Source organism: Otolemur garnettii, unplaced genomic scaffold, assembly GCF_000181295.1.
Source record: "Otolemur garnettii isolate 467f Iridium unplaced genomic scaffold, OtoGar3 scaffold00078, whole genome shotgun sequence".
NCBI lineage: Eukaryota > Metazoa > Chordata > Mammalia > Primates > Galagidae > Otolemur > Otolemur garnettii.
Window position 1 is genome coordinate 8,609,038 of NW_003852473.1, and position 17,928 is coordinate 8,626,965.

At 41.3% G+C, this 17,928-nt stretch overlaps 1 protein-coding gene across 2 annotated transcripts in view; it reads right to left on the bottom strand.

The window, feature by feature from the left end:
• FNDC3B (fibronectin type III domain containing 3B) overlaps nucleotides 1–17,928 on the bottom strand; it is a 371,182-nt gene that overhangs the window by 83,689 nt on the left and 269,565 nt on the right. For both annotated transcript variants that reach the window (XM_023515748.1, XM_003794293.3), the window contains exons 10-11: nucleotides 7,637–7,775; nucleotides 4,469–4,522 (exon numbers count right to left, since the gene is read on the bottom strand). In XM_023515748.1, coding sequence (XP_023371516.1) covers nucleotides 4,469–4,522; nucleotides 7,637–7,775 — 193 coding nt within the window. The remainder of the gene's footprint in view (nucleotides 1–4,468; nucleotides 4,523–7,636; nucleotides 7,776–17,928) is intronic.

The window sequence follows — 17,928 nt, forward strand, 5'->3', positions numbered from 1 at the left end:
GGCCAGAGCACTGTCTACTGAGGAGACCTAAGAGGCCAGAGCACTGTCTACTGAGGAGACCTAAGAGGCCAGCTCCTGTCTACTGAGGAGACCTAAGGGGCCAGCTCCTGTCTACTGAGGAGACCTAAGGGGCCAGAGCACTGTCTACTGAGGAGACCTAAGGGGCCAGAGCACTGTCTACTGAGGAGACCTAAAACAGCCTGGGCAGGGATTTGTGAGTGACTCAATCCAAAGACCCTAAATTCTTCTTCCTAACAGCTCCTCACTACCCTAGAAGCCTCAAGAACTTTGATCTTTCCCTGATATCTTCCTCCAGGGAAAAACTCCACCTTACTGGACACTACTATCCCACCAGGCAGACCAGTGACATGGGGCCAGTCAGCACAGGAGGGTCGGCAGGGAGAGGCATGGCCTGAGACTATGCTGAAGAGCCTCTGCCTGGAGGAACCTGGCTTCTGAGACTGTTCTCCTGTGGGGAAAAGTTAGGATGCTTTCTCCTATTCATAATTCTGAACAAAACCGAAGTAATTCATAAAGGATTATTCTTTTTAGTCAGCATTGGGTGTAATATAAAAATCCAGCAGGAGAAAAACCATTAGGAGCTTCTGACCTGCTTTCAGTGGCCTTCAGAATGACCATTCCCTATAGACTAAAAGGTAAACTTGGGGCAGGAATGCTGGGAAATCAAAACATGATGATGTCTCATCCAGTGATCAAGTGGAAACTGCCTTGAGAACAACCTTCTGCCTCTCTGCTCATAACAAGCAGTGTTGTACGGAGGGCAACAGCAGCTAGAGGGAGAGCTATGAAATGCAGTGTCTGTCTTCAAACCCCGCAGCTCTGCACACTAAAACTCGCCTGTGTCCCAGCAAGGTGGGACCTTCCCAAGAAATAAAAACTGATCTGGTTCAAGTGAAGATTGAAATTGATGGGCACAGCTGGACAGCCACACGTTCCATTTTAGTTACTTTCCACAGTATCTTTCACGTTGACTTAAAACTTAATGGGTTATCTAGTTATTTATTAATGGATGGAAAACAGGCAGCCAACCTCTTACTGAACTACTAGTGAGTAATTTCAATCTGAAATGAAATGGACCTGGCATGATACTGATGCCAATTTACTCCAAGTGAATTCTATATAAAAGGGACATAAAGTTAATGCCAACATCAGGAGACATGGCTGCCAGGCTGCCCTGCACCATGAGGGCTCTGTCTTCTGCTCCCCATGGGGACACTTGCCCTGTGCTCTGGGACCAGGACACCGCCGGTGCTGGCTCAGGCACCCTTCCACAGACACTGATGCAGCACAGCACTCTGAATCCTGGCAGGAAAGGCTGTGCTCTTCTTCCATGACAGCCTTTTTCTCAGAGAGCTGACAACTGGGATTGACACCTTGCATTTTCCTTTTACCAACACTTTCAAATTTTACACTAATCATTTTATTGGAAAGGTGGTTACAAATTGAATAGAAGAATAAAACATCCTGGCATTCTACCCAGTGCTGCTACACTATAATAAAGATACAGGGTCACAGGGACACGCACATAACCATGTGTGCCACATGGGGCAGGCAGACTCACCAGTCAGGACTCTGACACCAGAGCAGGGACGGGCAGGGTGCTGCACCCATACAGCATCACGTGGGGCTCTGACTGGGCACCCATCCCGCCCTCAGGCAGGGTTTTGCTTCCCCATCTTTCCATACATAAGTTATTTCTGCAGGCCCCTGGACAACAGAGGCAGATATGCTTGGAGAGGAGAGAGGAGAAGAGAAGAAGCCTCGCTTTAGGGGGCAGGCGGGAATAGGGTGGGAGGAGGAAGGGAGGGCAGGAGGGCGGGCAGGACCAACAGGTTTCTATTGCTTGATTTCCCATTGCCAGGAAAACCAGTGGTACCACTTTTCATCTCTATAGGGACTAAAAATTAGAGAGGTATAATATATAGCAAAGAAGCCACTGTACAGAAAAGTCAGAGAAGCATGGGGCTAAGCCTGTTTTATATGTATCTAAGAGCACATCAAGAGGACAAGGTAAGGGCAGCTTTCCAGCCATCGCCATCACCTCAAGGACATATGATCTTTCCTATACCCTGTGGCCCTCAATGGATGGCATACAAAGTCAAGGCACAGAAGTGTAGGCTCCATAAATGCTAAAATAATTAATAGACAAACAGTCCAAACAACAGCAAAAAGGATTCCAAAATATTTTCTTATCAGAAGAGATGCCCCTAGATGGTCAGTTTTCAGAGAATGTAAACATCAGTGCACACCAACGATGGCCTGATGTACTTGCCTTTCGCAGACAGGCACTGTGGGCAGCACCATGGTCCAGCTGCCTGGTATCAGTCCTGGAGCAGATCTCCCAGTTCCGGTGTCTTTTATTTACCCTCAGTGGCCAGGGAGATACCTACACCTGAAGGCCAGAGTCTAGGGTCCAGGAGTTTTTACAGAGAATGACTATTAAGCCACAGAAAGTCAGAGGATGCCTGGCAGAGGTAAGAGTCAATTAAACTGGGATCTCCCTCCTACCCCAGCTCAACAGGACTGACACCAGCAGGAGTTTCAAGGTGAGAGAAAATAAAAAGGAAGAAGAGGCAAGGAATTAAGGGAGAAAGGAAAAGATGGAAGGAGGCCAAGAAGGGGAAAAGAGAAGGGCAGATCCCAACCATTTTAACATCTGTGACTGCTTGTCCACAGCGGACCGTGCTGAGCACACACAGTCATCAGCCAGGGCCACTGGCTCTCATCAGACGGTCCACAGCGGACCGTGCTGAGCACGCACAGTCATCAGCCAGGGCCACTGGCTCTCATCAGACGGTCCACAGCGGACCGTGCTGAGCACACACAGTCATCAGCCAGGGCCACTGGCTCTCATCAGACGGTCCACAGCGGACCGTGCTGAGCACACACAGTCATCAGCCAGGGCCACTCGCTCTCATCAGACGCTGTGACAACTTCCCTCTCAGTATCATGCCAAGTCCCTTTCATTTCAGATTGTAAGGGAAGGGACCAAACCCTTCAGCAGCTGAGCCACCTTTATCATTTCCTGCAGAATCTGAGTTTCCCTTGGAGGCTTCTCATTCAAGGATGTACTCAACTTGTCTGGCCCTCCTTATGGTTCTAGGCAGAGAAACAGCAAAAGGCCAGGACATGCACCCACACATACACAAATACACGTGAGAAACACCTGGTCAGAGCAACGAATCCACACATAAAAACAGACTCCTACTGGGAGAAGAATAGACAGGAAGATGCCACTGTGTGCTCACAGGTCAGCCAGGTTCCTCACCAACATTCTGACTGCCCGTACAAATCTGTAAGGTTGTGTTGTACAGATGGTTTCATTTTTCAATCCATCCACCTTATAAAATAAAATAAGTACCTAGTTTGTAGGCTATACAGATTCTAAGTCTCAGCAATCTGCAAATACACAAGGACCTAAGAATGATTGATGGTTGTCTTGGGTAACATGAACTCAAGCTATTCAGATGTAAGCCAGGCGAGAGTGATGAGAACTCCCTCTCCCCATCAAAATTTCATTATGAGAATGTCAGACCAGTTTTCATTTTACTTTTGGTTAAACTATCTTCCTGCCTTTGCCAAGTGACTTCCTGCCTACGCCTAAGTTCTGAACCTTTCAGTCCCTTCAAACTGAAGTCACAGGGACTAGATAACTTGCATTTCTCCCCAACTTCCCATTTCTTAATCTTATAATTTCAAGCCTGTCTTTGCAACTACAGAAAGATGGAATAAAGCAAAGGCAAGTGAGTAAGTAGAACTGAGATCTACAGGAACAAAAAGTGTGGCTTTGACAGAAAGGAAAGGCTTCTGGCCTTGGGCTTCTGGCCCAAGGTTCTGTGTACAGCATCAGCGGGGCCAGAAACGCACTAGGCCACCACAGAGTGTCTGTGAGGATGGGGACCCCACCTTGGATACCATAAGCCTCTGGTGACAGAAAGAGCAAAGAGGGCACCAGTTACAGAGTGATCCAAGCCAGAGGGCATCTACACCTGGGCACAAGGAGACCTCCGCCCATGCTCCACTATCAACAGTGCAGCACTGGAGAACACATGTGGCATTCAAAAAAGAAAACCACTCAGGCCTCCTAAGCCACGCTGTGCTTCACCTTATCAAAACCATCCACGCAACTCAAGATGATAAAGTAGTCAATTTTTAACACAAATTAATGATTGGCCAGACACTAGAGACTCCAAATAGATCAAGACTGTTTTTTCTGTCAGTAGTGTTGCTAGCAAATAAGACAGGTAAAAATATAGGGATGCATAAAAGTCATCACACGGTTTCAATCCAACTTTGTTTTCTATGAACAGTAACGACTGACTTACATTTTTCTCTACATTCCCCCTTTCTGCATTTAGCACAACTTATGAAAGATTAAGATGATATCTGTTTATAAATTTTGTTCTCAAAATGGTATTTAAATTAATGAATATGAAAATAAGCTTACCTCATCCCATTCTAAAAGGTAGTTAGTGATTTTTGAACCATTGTCAATTGGTGCCTAAAAAAAATGATAAAATGAGATTAGATAAAGTTGTTCACAGAGAAAACTAAAGTGCTACCCACTCATTCAAATATAATGTCTACATCAGTCCTGTGCTCTGGAAGTCCCTGCATTTTCGTGGTCAACTTATCACACACCAACTTTACTACAACTGCGGAAACAGTCCCCACTATTAATAATCAAACTCGGCAAATAGCCAAGCCTGTCACCCACCCTCCTACCTTTACGCCCTCATGGTATCCTACTTCCTCTGGGAAGAAAACTTCTTAGAGACACTTTAAACTCAAGAGCAGAAGGGGAAAGGCAGCAGAGAAGCACAGACACCCCTGAGGCGTCTGATGGGGCACAGTCAAGTCTTTATTTTTATACCTTCCCCCCTATAACCTGTTTTTTCTTTTTTAAGCACTTAAGATTAGAAAGCCATCTGTGTCCTCTGGGTTCCCCTTTTAAAACAAAAGAGAAAATTAACAATTGGATGTTAACAAAAAAAAAAAAGTTTCATCATTTGCTTTTCTCTTAAAATCTTGCTGAGATCTGCTTCACTGAGAGAAGCAGAGAACTCTGGGTAAAAGGGTAGATGCAGGATTAGACCAGCCAGAGGGGTGCCACCGAGGGGTCCCTGGAGCATTCATATTTGGAGAAAGGGGACTAAAGGTGGGGGAGGCAGCCAAAAAGTGGAATAAGATCATATCCCCCACTTCACACATGCCTGGGCCTGACTCTCCCCTGAGAAAGAGGAGAGCCCAACCAGCTCAGTGTGCTGGGGACAGGAGGCAACAAAGTCCCAGCACGCCAGCTTCCCTGTCCCCCACCACCTGGTGCTCACTGTTTCAAGAATGGACAGGTGTGGGAAGTGCAGGGAAGAATGTGTGGGTCACCAAGAAAAGGCCGGGTCTTACAGGGGTGCTCAGCAAACCCTAGCTACTGCTCTGCCATTTTTAATAACAATACCTCACCTGGGCTCAGTAAACGTTGTTAGTTACATTAATAAAGAAATTCTCCCCCTCCTTTCCTTCCTTCTCCCCCTTCTGCCTTTTGGGCAGAACTGAGATCTCAGATGAGTACTGTAAATCCTGAACTATAATTTCAGGCTTTTGTGGGCCCAGTTTGAGGACACGATAGTGGTACATTTAAAGTTCCAAAGCCTGGCAAATCAAAGTCTAGGCAAGAACCCATTGCTGAGATGAGACTATGTCTATGACGGCTCATAGATTTCTCTAGAAGAACGTCCCTTGGCAGTTGTCCCACTACAGCTTGAGATGCTGGCCTTCCTGAGACCTGAAGTCCACACAGTTTTTAAGTGGAAGATGTATCAGTGATTCCCAACTTTAGGTTTCTAAGAACCCAGATCCCTCTGCTAATCTAAAGATTTCTTTAATTACTATTTTCCAAACTAAATGGATTAAATTCTTTCCTTAAGAAAAGATATATTTATATATGTATATATGTGTAAGTAAAGAACAGATTTTTAAATGGATGTATATGCTCCAAGGAATTAAACAATGATGACTAGTTGGGTGTTAAAACTCTGAAAAGGTAGGGAATCACTGACCTGGATTATCCCTGGAAGCCAGGAAGGAAAATAAAATAGTTCAGATTCTAAGCCAGTTTAAACTTTGCCTTTGTCCAAATAACACAGTCAATGCTGCCATTGGTGCTAAGAATGCAGCGGCTGCACGAGGAATCTAGAGAAGCCCGCACTTTCTCCCGATTGCTTACTGACTCCCTAGGTAAACTGACACTCGGTCTAGATAGAAGAAGGTAAAATATTTCTTCACCAATAATGGATTCCCTGGCCATCTTATTTCTTCTACACATTAGAGTTTGCCCCCCAAACCATAAATCTTTATCTCTATCTCTAATAAACTTTATATTTTAAATTATACTTTAAAGTATCGATATATAAAATAACTGCTACTCAGTTATTGATAAGATAATTTACTGTTTTCTTGTAAACACATAACTGTGACTCACAAGCTCATGATACCCCTTAAGAAAGGTGCAATAGGACCTCTCTCTTTGGTAACAGTTATTTTTAGCCAGTAAATTACATTTCATTAAAACTACTATATATTTCAGTCTTTTATAGACATTTAGTTAACTTTTTTTTTTCTTTTTAGAGACATAGTCTCACTCTGTCGTCCTGGGTAGAGTGCTATGGTGTAATAGCTCAGAACAACCTCAAACACCTGGGTTCAAGTGATCTTCCTGCCTTAGCCTCCCAAGAAGCTGGGACTATAGATGTCCTCTATAACATCTGGTTAGTTTTTCTATTTTTAGTAGAGACAGGGTCTCACTCTTGCTCAGGCTGGTCTTTAATTCCTGGGCTCAATCAATACACCCACCTCTGCCTCCCAGAGTGCTAGGATCACAGGCATGAGCCACTATGCCCGGCCTCTAAATTTTTTCCATAAAAACTTTTTACTGAGCTGTGGAGAACCTGTGGGCTCAAGGCTACATGTAGCCCACTAGATCCTCCAGGGCAGCCTCTCAACTGAATCCCAACCTCATAGAAGAAATCCCTTTATTAAAAGGGGTGCAGCAGTCCTTTGGTGCTTATAAAAGAAGAATCTTGAAATCAGAAGACTGCATTCTGGGATAGAAACTTAGGTATTTTAAGTACTTATCTCATTTATAAAGTTTTTGTCTATGCCCCTAAAACAGCAGTTCTCAACCTGTGGGTCGTGACCCCCTTGTAACAATGAAAATACAACCTGCATATCAGATATTTACATTGTGATTCATAACAATAGCAAAATTATAGTTATGATGTAGCAATGAAATGATTTTATGGTTGGAGGTCACAACATGAGGAACTGTATTAAAGGGTCACAGCATTAGGAGGCATTAGGAAGGTTGAGAACCACTGCCCTAAAAGATAATAAAATTCCCCAGCAAATTGAGTTAAAGTGGTATTTTGCAGTTCCTTACTCCTACTTCTTTGCCTAATTTTTATAGAGACAAAAACTTTTAACATCACAATTAGTTTCACATAGTACTATGCAGAAAACCCAACACTATTAAAAAATTGGAATAGTGCTAAATAAAGACCTCAAATGGCTACAGACTGACACAGCTGTGAGAGAGGTCTCGGCACTCTGAGGTACTCACCTTCCACTGCAAGGTCAATGAGCTCTTGCTCCTGTGGGCCAGCTTAGGAGGGAAAGGACACTCGGGCGCACAGCTTTGAGTGGTGAAGCTCACAGGCTCCGAGCAGGACCCCTTTACGGAATTGTACGTGGCATACACCCTGAAAACAAGCAGACGACGGTCAGTGACAGTGGCTCCTCACAGGAGACCAGGATTCTTTGTTCTGCTTTGCCCAGGACCTTCAGCAGACAACAGGATTTCACCCGGTCTCCTGTTTCCATCTGCTGGTCTTGCCCTGACCTACTGCAGTCCTCCTTAACAGGTGACAGGCCTTCCCATGGGAACTTTGCTGCACTGTGTGCCACGAGCTTTGTTTTAAGATAGAACATTCTCTTCTGATCAGTACTGCCTAAGAAAATGTGCCTTAATCTCACATCCACATTCTAAAAACCATTAAGCTACTCTGTGGTTGACTTTGGAAAAGGGACAAAAGTAGGGAAAAGAGATGAGTGAAAAGGAGTAAGAAGCACTGATCAGAGTCCACAGACTGGAGAGAGAGCACAGAAGTTCAAACGCCAGGACAGACACCATCTTGGATTTATAACCCGGTACTATTCAGTTAAAATACAGATATTTCACATCTAGAAACCCTTTGCTCCCGCCGAGTTCATCTTTCTCTAATTCAGCTATTCAGGTACAGTTAGATCTATGCGAACATTTAACTCTTGTACACAGTGTCAAGACTACAGGTTTTCGTCTTGTATGTGACCCTTGGCTCAACACTGAACATATGTGACTGATTTCTCCCCAGAAGCCACGAAGCAAAGGCATTTAACATTACACACCCCCCACCATGTTCCTATCAGAGTTATGCTGACTTTCTATCATCTTCCTTTCTACATTTCCATTATTTTATATAAGGAGTTTACTTTCTAAAAAATGAAAACATATTCTTTCAAAAAGAGAACAAAGAAGGCTTTGCTGCCTAAAAAAGATCCAAAGAGTTGATAAATATATACCAAGCCTTTAATTCTTATAGCCACCTTTTCTATGAGGTGAGGAAACCTTATTACCCCTTTCAAACAGAAGAAAGGAAACTCTGAGAGATGAAGTTAATGTCCCAAAGCCACACAGCTAAAGAGCTGGCTCGACTGTACTCAGCTCCTGAAGGCTGAGCGCTACGCTGCCCTGCCCCGCCTCTGCTTACCACCTCCCTCACTCTACCCATAAACACACACAACAGCTAAAGGTAACATTATGGAAGGTAGGTCCTGAGTAAGTTTGTGCTCCACAAAGTCATCTCTCCAAGTCCAGCTCATTAAGTTCACAGAAAGCCAGGCTCATGCCTGTAATCCCAGCACCTGGGGAGGCTGAGACAGGTGGACTGCCTGAGCTCATGAGTTTAAGACCACCATGAATAAGAGCGAGATCCTGTCTCTAAAACTAGCTAGGTGTTTTGGTGGGTACCTGTAGTTCCACCTACTCAGGAGGCTGAGGGGATCTCTTGAGCCCAAGAGTGTGAGGTTGCTGTGAGCTATGATTGCACTGTACCCAGGGTGAAAAAGTGAGACTGTCTTAAAAAAAAAAAAAATCACAGAGACCATACAAGTCAAACGTGTAACAGAAATGTCTATTTTCCCTCCTAAAAGGTAACACGTGTTTAAAGTGCACTTGACCTATCTGCCTCATGGGAGGACACCACGACATCTGATTCAAACAACTGGTGCGTGTGACTGGGACAGTGCCCACCCAACTTCTAGGAAAGAATGATAACACAGAACTGAATGGCAGATGTGGCAAGATCATTTCTATGTGTCAGAATGGGCTCCTTGGGAGTTAAGTTATATTAAATGAATCACAGAATGTTCCAGACACGGGCAAGACGCAAGTCTGAACTTTGATAAATCAGAATTCTCCAACTGTTGACTCATGGGTGATATCTGGCCCAAAATACATGGGCGTGGGGAAGGTGCTCAGAGATGATGTTTTAAATAAAAGGACACCTAGGAATAAAAGGGGATAGGCACTGATCACAGCAAAAGAGAGACCCAGATAGAAGACCACACCGCTCATGAAATTGTCTCACCAGAGAAGCTGATCCTGGAGCTCACAAAGCCTCTTTCAGCACTTTACAGGACAGACAGGGGACAGGAGAACATAGTGAGTGACACAACAGGGATGTGAGGAGTGACATCCACACTTGTGACCCCCCCAATTATTTCAACAAATAACTTGCAAGTGAGAAAAAGGTGATTAAAGAAAAACCTACAGATTAAAGAAAATTTAAAATCTAACAACCAAATAACATATCCAAACCATGTTTTAATTCCAATTGTAACTAACTAAAACAACAAAAATTGACACTTTTAGGACACCTGGGGAAATGGGAACAGTCTCTGGATTTTGAAGAGATTAAGCAATTATTACTTTCCTGTTTGTGTTAGGTGGACATATGATGACAGTAATATAGTTTATATGGGCATAATACAATATCTGAACCTTATTTCAAAGTTACGGAGGGCAGGGTTGTAAGAAGTTGGCTGGTTAGAGCTCACTAAAACACTATCTTATTTTTATGATATCTGGAATTTTAAAAGCTGAAATAAAAATTAAGCCTATACTGGAAAAAATCTGGAAATTTCTCACTGAAAAAAAAAATAACTCTAGGCTTCTCTTAAAAACCAAAAGTTGCAGCAACACTCGCCTCCTGTCCTGTGCTGCAGTAATGGACAACTAGAGCAGCTTCCTCCAGACGGGCCAGGTGCTAGAGAGCTCTCCAGAATCCCCACCACACTGACTGTCTCCTGGCCCGCGCCCAGTCCACTCTGCCCATTTAGGCTCCTACCTCCAACATGCGGCCCCCATCTCCAAGCACCAGCCATCTGCCTACAAGTGCCGAGCAGCACTCCAAGGCTCAGAAACGGGTGGTACCAAAGTTCCCTCTGGATAAGAGCAGAGGTGAATCTGGACCCAGTTAAGTTTTTATTTCTTTTCAGTAGACTTAATAGTCAGCACTCCATTCCTCCAGGCCAGAAGGTCATGAGTGGTGGAAATTCCTGGTGGCCAAGGTAGAAGGACAGCATTGGGGATAAAAGCAAAGGAACCTGATTACAGCTTTGAAATTTGAGGCAGTTAAAAATGGAGAACTCTGTGGGCCACATGGAGTCTTTGCCTTGTCTTTAACCTTAATGTACAGTAGTCTGTTTAAATTAGGTGCCTTTTTCACACATCAATGTTTGTCAGTAAGGGAAACAAGATCTATTTCATACAGTGATGTAAGTGTGTGACACACCATACAAATACTTCACATGCTATTTAAAATTCTTTTTTTTTTTTTTTTGGTCTTTTTTGCAGTTTTTTTTTTTTGGCTGGGCCTAGGTTTGAACCCGCCACCTCCAGCATATGGGGCCGGCACCCTACTCCTCTGAGCCACAGGCGCTGCCTTCACATGCTATTTAAAACTGCACACCACTGGGAGTCAGGGACTGTTGGCCTGCACAAAGATATGCAAAAGAAAACTCCCTGCAGTCAGGGCCTCACCCCTTCTTTGGGATGTGATTAAATATCCGATGATTGTTATCTGCCAGTTCAAATAGTAAATAGCAACTGACTGTAATGGTAATCAGTAACTTTTACCAGAAATTTTTACAGAGAAGAAAAGTCACTAGAAATGATGTAATACTTCAGAAACATTGCAGTATTTTTTACATGACGGTCGTGGGTTTTCCCTACAAATCATGTGAAACAAGGAGCCATACAGTAGGGTCAGTTTCTTGGGTTAAAAAATCAGCAAACTATTTAGTGTCTTTTGCATTTTTTCCCAGAAATCATATTTCTAACAATATAAGTAATCTGGTGATGGGTTTTCCCATTTATTTCAGCTTAAACATAGGCTAAGTGCTTATGAAATATGAGATCCCAGAATTTCAGAAAACATGTGAGCTCATGTTACATAGCAAGATCTGTAATTTCTGCTCAATAACACCTGTTTCATAACCCTGCACTGTGCTCATTGACCACACTCTTGGTAATATTTCATCATGTAATTTTTCTGGAAAATGTCATTACATTTCTGTAATGATATCATTTCTGGACAACTTTGCCAAATTGTTCATGATGATGACCAAAAAACTGCTACAAATTTTGTTATGAAATTGTTACCCATTCTGTCACTCAAATTCCTGATTATCTTATCATCAATAAAAATATAAATTATTTACTCTCACAGTAAAATGATTATCTCAATGCCATTATTAGTCATAAAACTATCAAAATAAAAGGGAATATACTTTTTAGGAACATGTACAGACAACATACTTTTGAATAGGTATAGATATTTATTTGTACAAATAAGTGCATCACCATGTTTACATTTATAAACTTACATACTTAACATAGTATTTATGCAGTGGATTTTTCTATTCCCCAGTATTCAGACACACCAACCGAGCTTTTGTGTAACTGGATTTAGGTAACGGAAGCATGGACTAAATAGGCTCTGACAACTGCAAATAGATTTCTTTTAAGTATCAGACCAACGTTAAACCCAAAAAGGCCATTTATGTTATGAACTGGATAAAAATTATAAAAGTGATGATTTTACTAAAAATCTGAGCCAAGATCCAAGACTTGAAGTTTGCGAATCAATGTTACAATGGGAGATTATTTTCTTTAGTCATCACTAAAAGAAAAAAAAAATAGTGACTGAACAAATTCATGGCAATGACATACAAAACATTTTGAAACCTGAAATGTCTCAGGATTTTCCATGTGGAATTGATTCAAATGACTTGAACTGACACAGGCACATGGCACATGACCCACCACACTGTCTACAGCAGTGGTTCTCAACCTGTAGGTTGTGACCCCTTTGTAACAATAAAAATACATCCTGCATATCAGATATTTATATTACGATTCATAACAGTAGCAAATTTATAGTTATGAAGTAGCAATGAAAATAATTACATGGTTGGGGGTCACCACAACATGAGGAACTGTATTAAAGGATCGTGGCATTAGGAGGCATTGGGAAGGTTGAGAACCACTGGTCTACAGGATGCCAGTGTCTCTCTAGGTTCCTAGTACAGTGAGTAGGTGTAAGAGCTGCCTTTGCCAAGTCACTGAGCCAGGCACCCGGCAGTTCAGTGACAGTTCTCTCTGACTGAGAGACTGATACTAAAAGAAAAAAGAGGTTTGTACATATGCTTGGCAAACTCACACAAAACTTACTATGGTGGGAGGGAGCTGAAAATGAGAAGCAGGATTACATAAAGATATGGAACAAGCAACGTGGCATCCAAGTGGCAAGATCATGTGACGAGGAGTTTGCAAGGAGGTCTGAGAGAGGCTCCATGGCCCAGCTTAACAGGTCTTTCCTTGAATGGAGTTGTCAAAACGTGTAGTATTAAGACTTGAAAGAAAAATGTACCATTGTGTGGGACTGTAAGTTTTATGACTGGTTCTACAGACTTCTACCAAGGTGACACTTTCTAAATTAGTAAGGTACAAATAAAAATGGCAATAAATAAAACTATACATTTTGTTGCTGTCCAGTAATGAAATTGTTCTGTAGTTGCTGTTATGGAGATTTACTGAGAAAATTATTTCCAAGCAGAGCAGTCTTTGGAGGCCTTATAGGTGACTACTAAATTTAAAATTATATTTGAGGCTACTGCATATGATAAAAGCTCACATTCCTAGAGCTAAGACTTTTAGAATGTTAACTGCATCATAAAAAGGGATTTAGCTCCTTTTTTTCAGTGCCAATGTATCTTCATCTCAATAAAAGAGTGAGTGTTATGGTCAAAGTATAAACAGGTTCAAAGAACTTGCCTCTTCAAGTCTCAGAGAGTGGAAAAACCACAACAACCTCGGAAAAACCAAAAAGTCATATTTATTCACCACTCCACAGGTTTATAACAGATTTGCACATGTTTCACATCTCTCATGCTGTCTTTTCGAGGCTTATATACAAGGCCAAAGACGTTTCCATGCTGCCCAAGCACAGTGCTCTCAGTGTGTGAGAGCTGCTAACTTCCAGCCCTTGCCACGACCTGTATGCATCACACTGCCTCCCTCACACCAGCAAAGGAAGCTATACCTAAGTGAGAGTTGGACGTGTTAAGACGTCTTTAGCTTGAAAAAGGAAATATTGTGAAAGAAAAGAGAATGAATGCTCTATATGGAATGTGCACTAGGCAGGGCCAAAAGACTAAAATCTGGACTAGGGACATTTTCGTTAGGGGAGAGCTTTCAAATAAAAATACTAAAATTAATCATCACTATGGAAAGAGAATTTTCTATCTTCCTGGCAAGCAGATAGTTAGAACAAAATAATTTTGCTGGTGGCACCTTAGGCTGTGTATGTGTGCTGTCACATGTGTGTCGCACACCACACGTGAGGAGCCCCAAATGTGTCAGAAGAAAGTCTGGACCCAAGCGTGCTAACACCAACCACCCCATGTTCCCATTCCTTCACGGGAATCTACTAACTGCCCCTTTATCAGCCCAGAAGGTTCCCATGAGCAGGCATGCTGGAGTTTACCATTTGTAATAAGGACTGAAAAAAAAATGAAGGGAACAACAGAATGAATAGTAAAGGGTAGACTCACTAAGTCTCTTAAAAAGGATACTTTGAGCTCATGAGAGAGCAGGAAATTAATAAAGTTAACTTTCAGCAAAGCAATACCACAAACTGTTAGAATATGAAGAAAAAAGAAACATGTTAACAACAAATCACAGATCACCTTCATGGCTCCTACACAGTTTTACATTTTCTGGAATTGGCCATTTTGAAGAATGGCTGATCATTTCTACGATCATCTTACCTTCACAAATTATATAAAGCCTTTTTGGGGGGGGAGTTCATTTTTTTAATTTTTTTTTATTAAGTCATTTGTACATATATCAGGAATACATTTATGCCATTGTGAGATTCAATATGTTGATTATTTGTACAAATTGGAGTGCTTACATCCTACTAATCAACATAGCCTCACCTCATTTACCCAACTGCAGCGTTAAGACATTTGTGTTCTACACCTCATAGATCCAACTTGTACTTAAAATATGCTCCATAGGTGTGGTCCCCCTACTAACTCTCCCTCCCTTCTCCTCTCCCTCCTTCATCCTAGGCTATAGTTGTGTTTCATTTTTCATATGCAAATGTGAGTGATTATAATTTGGTTTCACAGTAGTACTGAGTACATTGGATATTCTTTTTTCCATTCCTGAGATACCTTACTAAGAAGAGTATTTTCTAGCTCCATTCATGTAAACATAAAAGAGGTAAAGTCTCCATTTTTTTAATGCTGCATAGTATTCCATAGTATACATATACTACAATTTATTAATCCATTCATGGGTCTATGGGCACTTGGGCTTCTTCCATGACTTGGCAATTATAAATTGGGCTACAATGAACAATCTGGTACAAACATCTTTATTGTCAAATTATTTTTGGTCCTTTGGATATACACCTTGAAGAGGAATTGCAGGATCAAACGGCAGGTCTACATTTAGATCGATGAGTGTTCTCCAAACTTCCTTCCAAAAGGAACTTACTAGATTACATTCCCACCAGCAGTGCAGAAGTGTTCCCTTTTTTCCACATCCATGCCAACATCTGTAGTTTGGGGATTTTGTGATGTGGGCTACTCTTACTGGAGTTAGATGGTATCTCAGAGTAGTTTTGATTTGCATTTCTCTGATGATTAATGATGATGAGCATTTTTTTCATGTCTCTGTAGGTCATGCGCCTATCCTCTTCAGGGAAGTTTCTGTTTATGTCTCTTGCCCACAATGAAATGGGATCACTTGTTTTTTTTCTTAGTAATAAGTTTGAGTTCTCTGTGGATTCTGGTTATTAGACCTTTGTCAGAAATATAACTTGCAAAAAGTCCTCTCCCATTCTGAGGGCTATTTGCTTTAATTACTGTGTTCTTGGCAGTGCAAAAGATTTTTAATTTGATCAGATCCCAATAATGTAGTTTTGATGTTGCTTCAATTTCCTGGGGAGTCCTCCTCATAAAGTATTCTCCTGGGCCAATTTTTTCAAGTGTTTCCCCTGCAGTCTCTCTTAGAATTTTTGTAGTTTCTTAAGTTTAAGTCCTTTAACCAGTAAGAGTCAATTTTTTGTTAGAGGAGAAAGGTGTGGGTCCAGTTTCAGTCTTCTACAGGTCGCCAGCCAGTTCACCCAGCACCATTTGTTGAACAGGGAATCTTTCCCCCAAATTATATTTTTGATAGGCTTATCAAATATCAAATGACTATAAGTAACTGGGTTCACCTCTTGGTCTTCAATTCTGTTCCATACATCTACCTCTCTATTTTGTGCCAGTACTATGGTATTTTGATCAATATCGATTTATAGTATAGTCTAAAGTCTGGAAGCATGATTCCTCCAGATTTGTTTTTATTTCTGAGTAATGTCTTGGCTATTGGAGGCTTTTTCTGTTTCCATATAAAATGAAGTACTTATTTTTCCAGGTCTTTAAACTATGACAGAGGTGCTTTAATAGGAATTGAGTACCTGTATTACTTAACCTTGTCCAAAACATAGAAAAAGAAGGAATACTTCCCAACACATTCTATGAAGCAAATATCACCCTGATACCCAAACCAGGAAAAGACCCAAGAAGAAAAGAAAATTATAGACCAATATCTTTAATAAATTTTGATGTTAAAATATTCAATAAGATCCTAAGCAAACAGAATCCAACAACACATCAAACAAATTATACATCACAACCACATAGGTTTCATCCCAGGGTCCCAAGGATGGTTCAATATATGTAAATCCGTAAATAGAATATATCACATAAACAAATTAAAAAACAAAGACCATATGATTCTTTCAATTGATGCAGAAAAAGCTTTTGATAATATCCAGCATCCTTTCTTGATCAGAACACTTAATAGATATAGAAGGAACATTTCTTAAACTGACAGAGGCCATCTACAGCAAACCCACAGCCAGTATCATATTGAATGGAGTAAAATTGAAATCATTTCCACTCAGATCAGGAACCAGGCAAGGTTGCCCACTGTCTCCGCTGCTTTTTAACATTGTAATGGAAGTTTTAGCCATCGCAATCAGACAAGAGAAGGCAATCAAGGGGATCCAAATAGGACCAGAGGAGATCAAACTGTCACTCTTCACAGATGACATGATTATATACCTGGAAAACCCCAGGAATCAACTACAAAACTCCTAGAAGTGATCAAGGAATACAGCAACGTCTCAGGATACAAAATTAACACTCACAAATCTGTAGCCTTTATAAATACCAACAATAGTCGAGGGGAAAAAACAATCAAGGACTCTATTCCCTTTACAATAGTGCCAAAGAAGATGAAATATCTGGGAGCGTATCTAACTAAGGATGTGAAAGATCTCTATAAGAACTATGAAACTTTGAGAAAAGAAATAGCTGAAGATGTTAACAAATGGAAAAATATAGCATGCTTATGGCTGGGAAGAATCAACATTGTTAAAATGTCTGTATTACCTATATGAAGCTTTTCACATAGACTGTTTGCGTAGAAGTGAGGTGACTCAAACTCCAACATCTTTTATGTATAGAGGAATAAATGGGTGGACTAGAGTTTACCTGGGCAATAAGAGCTGAGCAGATGTGCTCCTTATGCTGGAATATAAAAGAACAACTTTCTTTTACATATATTACACATAAAAGTGAGCTGGAAGCACTTGTGCAACTGGTAAGATATTATAACCACTTAACATCCTTGATTTCCCACATTTTTACCAAAAAAATTGAGCCACAGAGTTCCACGGGACTTGACCAAAGTCCAAACCACCAGTTCATGGCACACCCAGACTGGAACTGAAGTCTCCACCTGCTTTATTCCCTTCCTACTAGGCAACCCTGCCTCCCACCCCATCACAAAATGACAAAGGAATTCCCGGTGTAAATTAACTTTTGTAAAGTATAATAAAAGATATGTACTTGATGTCTGCAATTTTATTACACCATCTTTATGTACACATATATAATTGAAGAAAAGAGAATCTTTTGTTGTGCATCAAAATAAAATTACATTTCCTGGTGAACTTAAGTATCAAATGAAATAAAAATTTAAATTAAATTTTTTTTAAATGTTATGGGCCCATTTGCAAATGGATGGATGGATTTGAGATCTGCCCATTTGCAAATGGATGGATGGATGTTTCTTTAGGTAGCCCTTTAGAAATCAATTGGCCTTTAAGGTTTAAAAGTATTCTTATACCATGAAAAGGGCTTTTTTTGGGACAGTCTCACTTAGTTGCCCTGGGAAGAGTGCCATGGAAT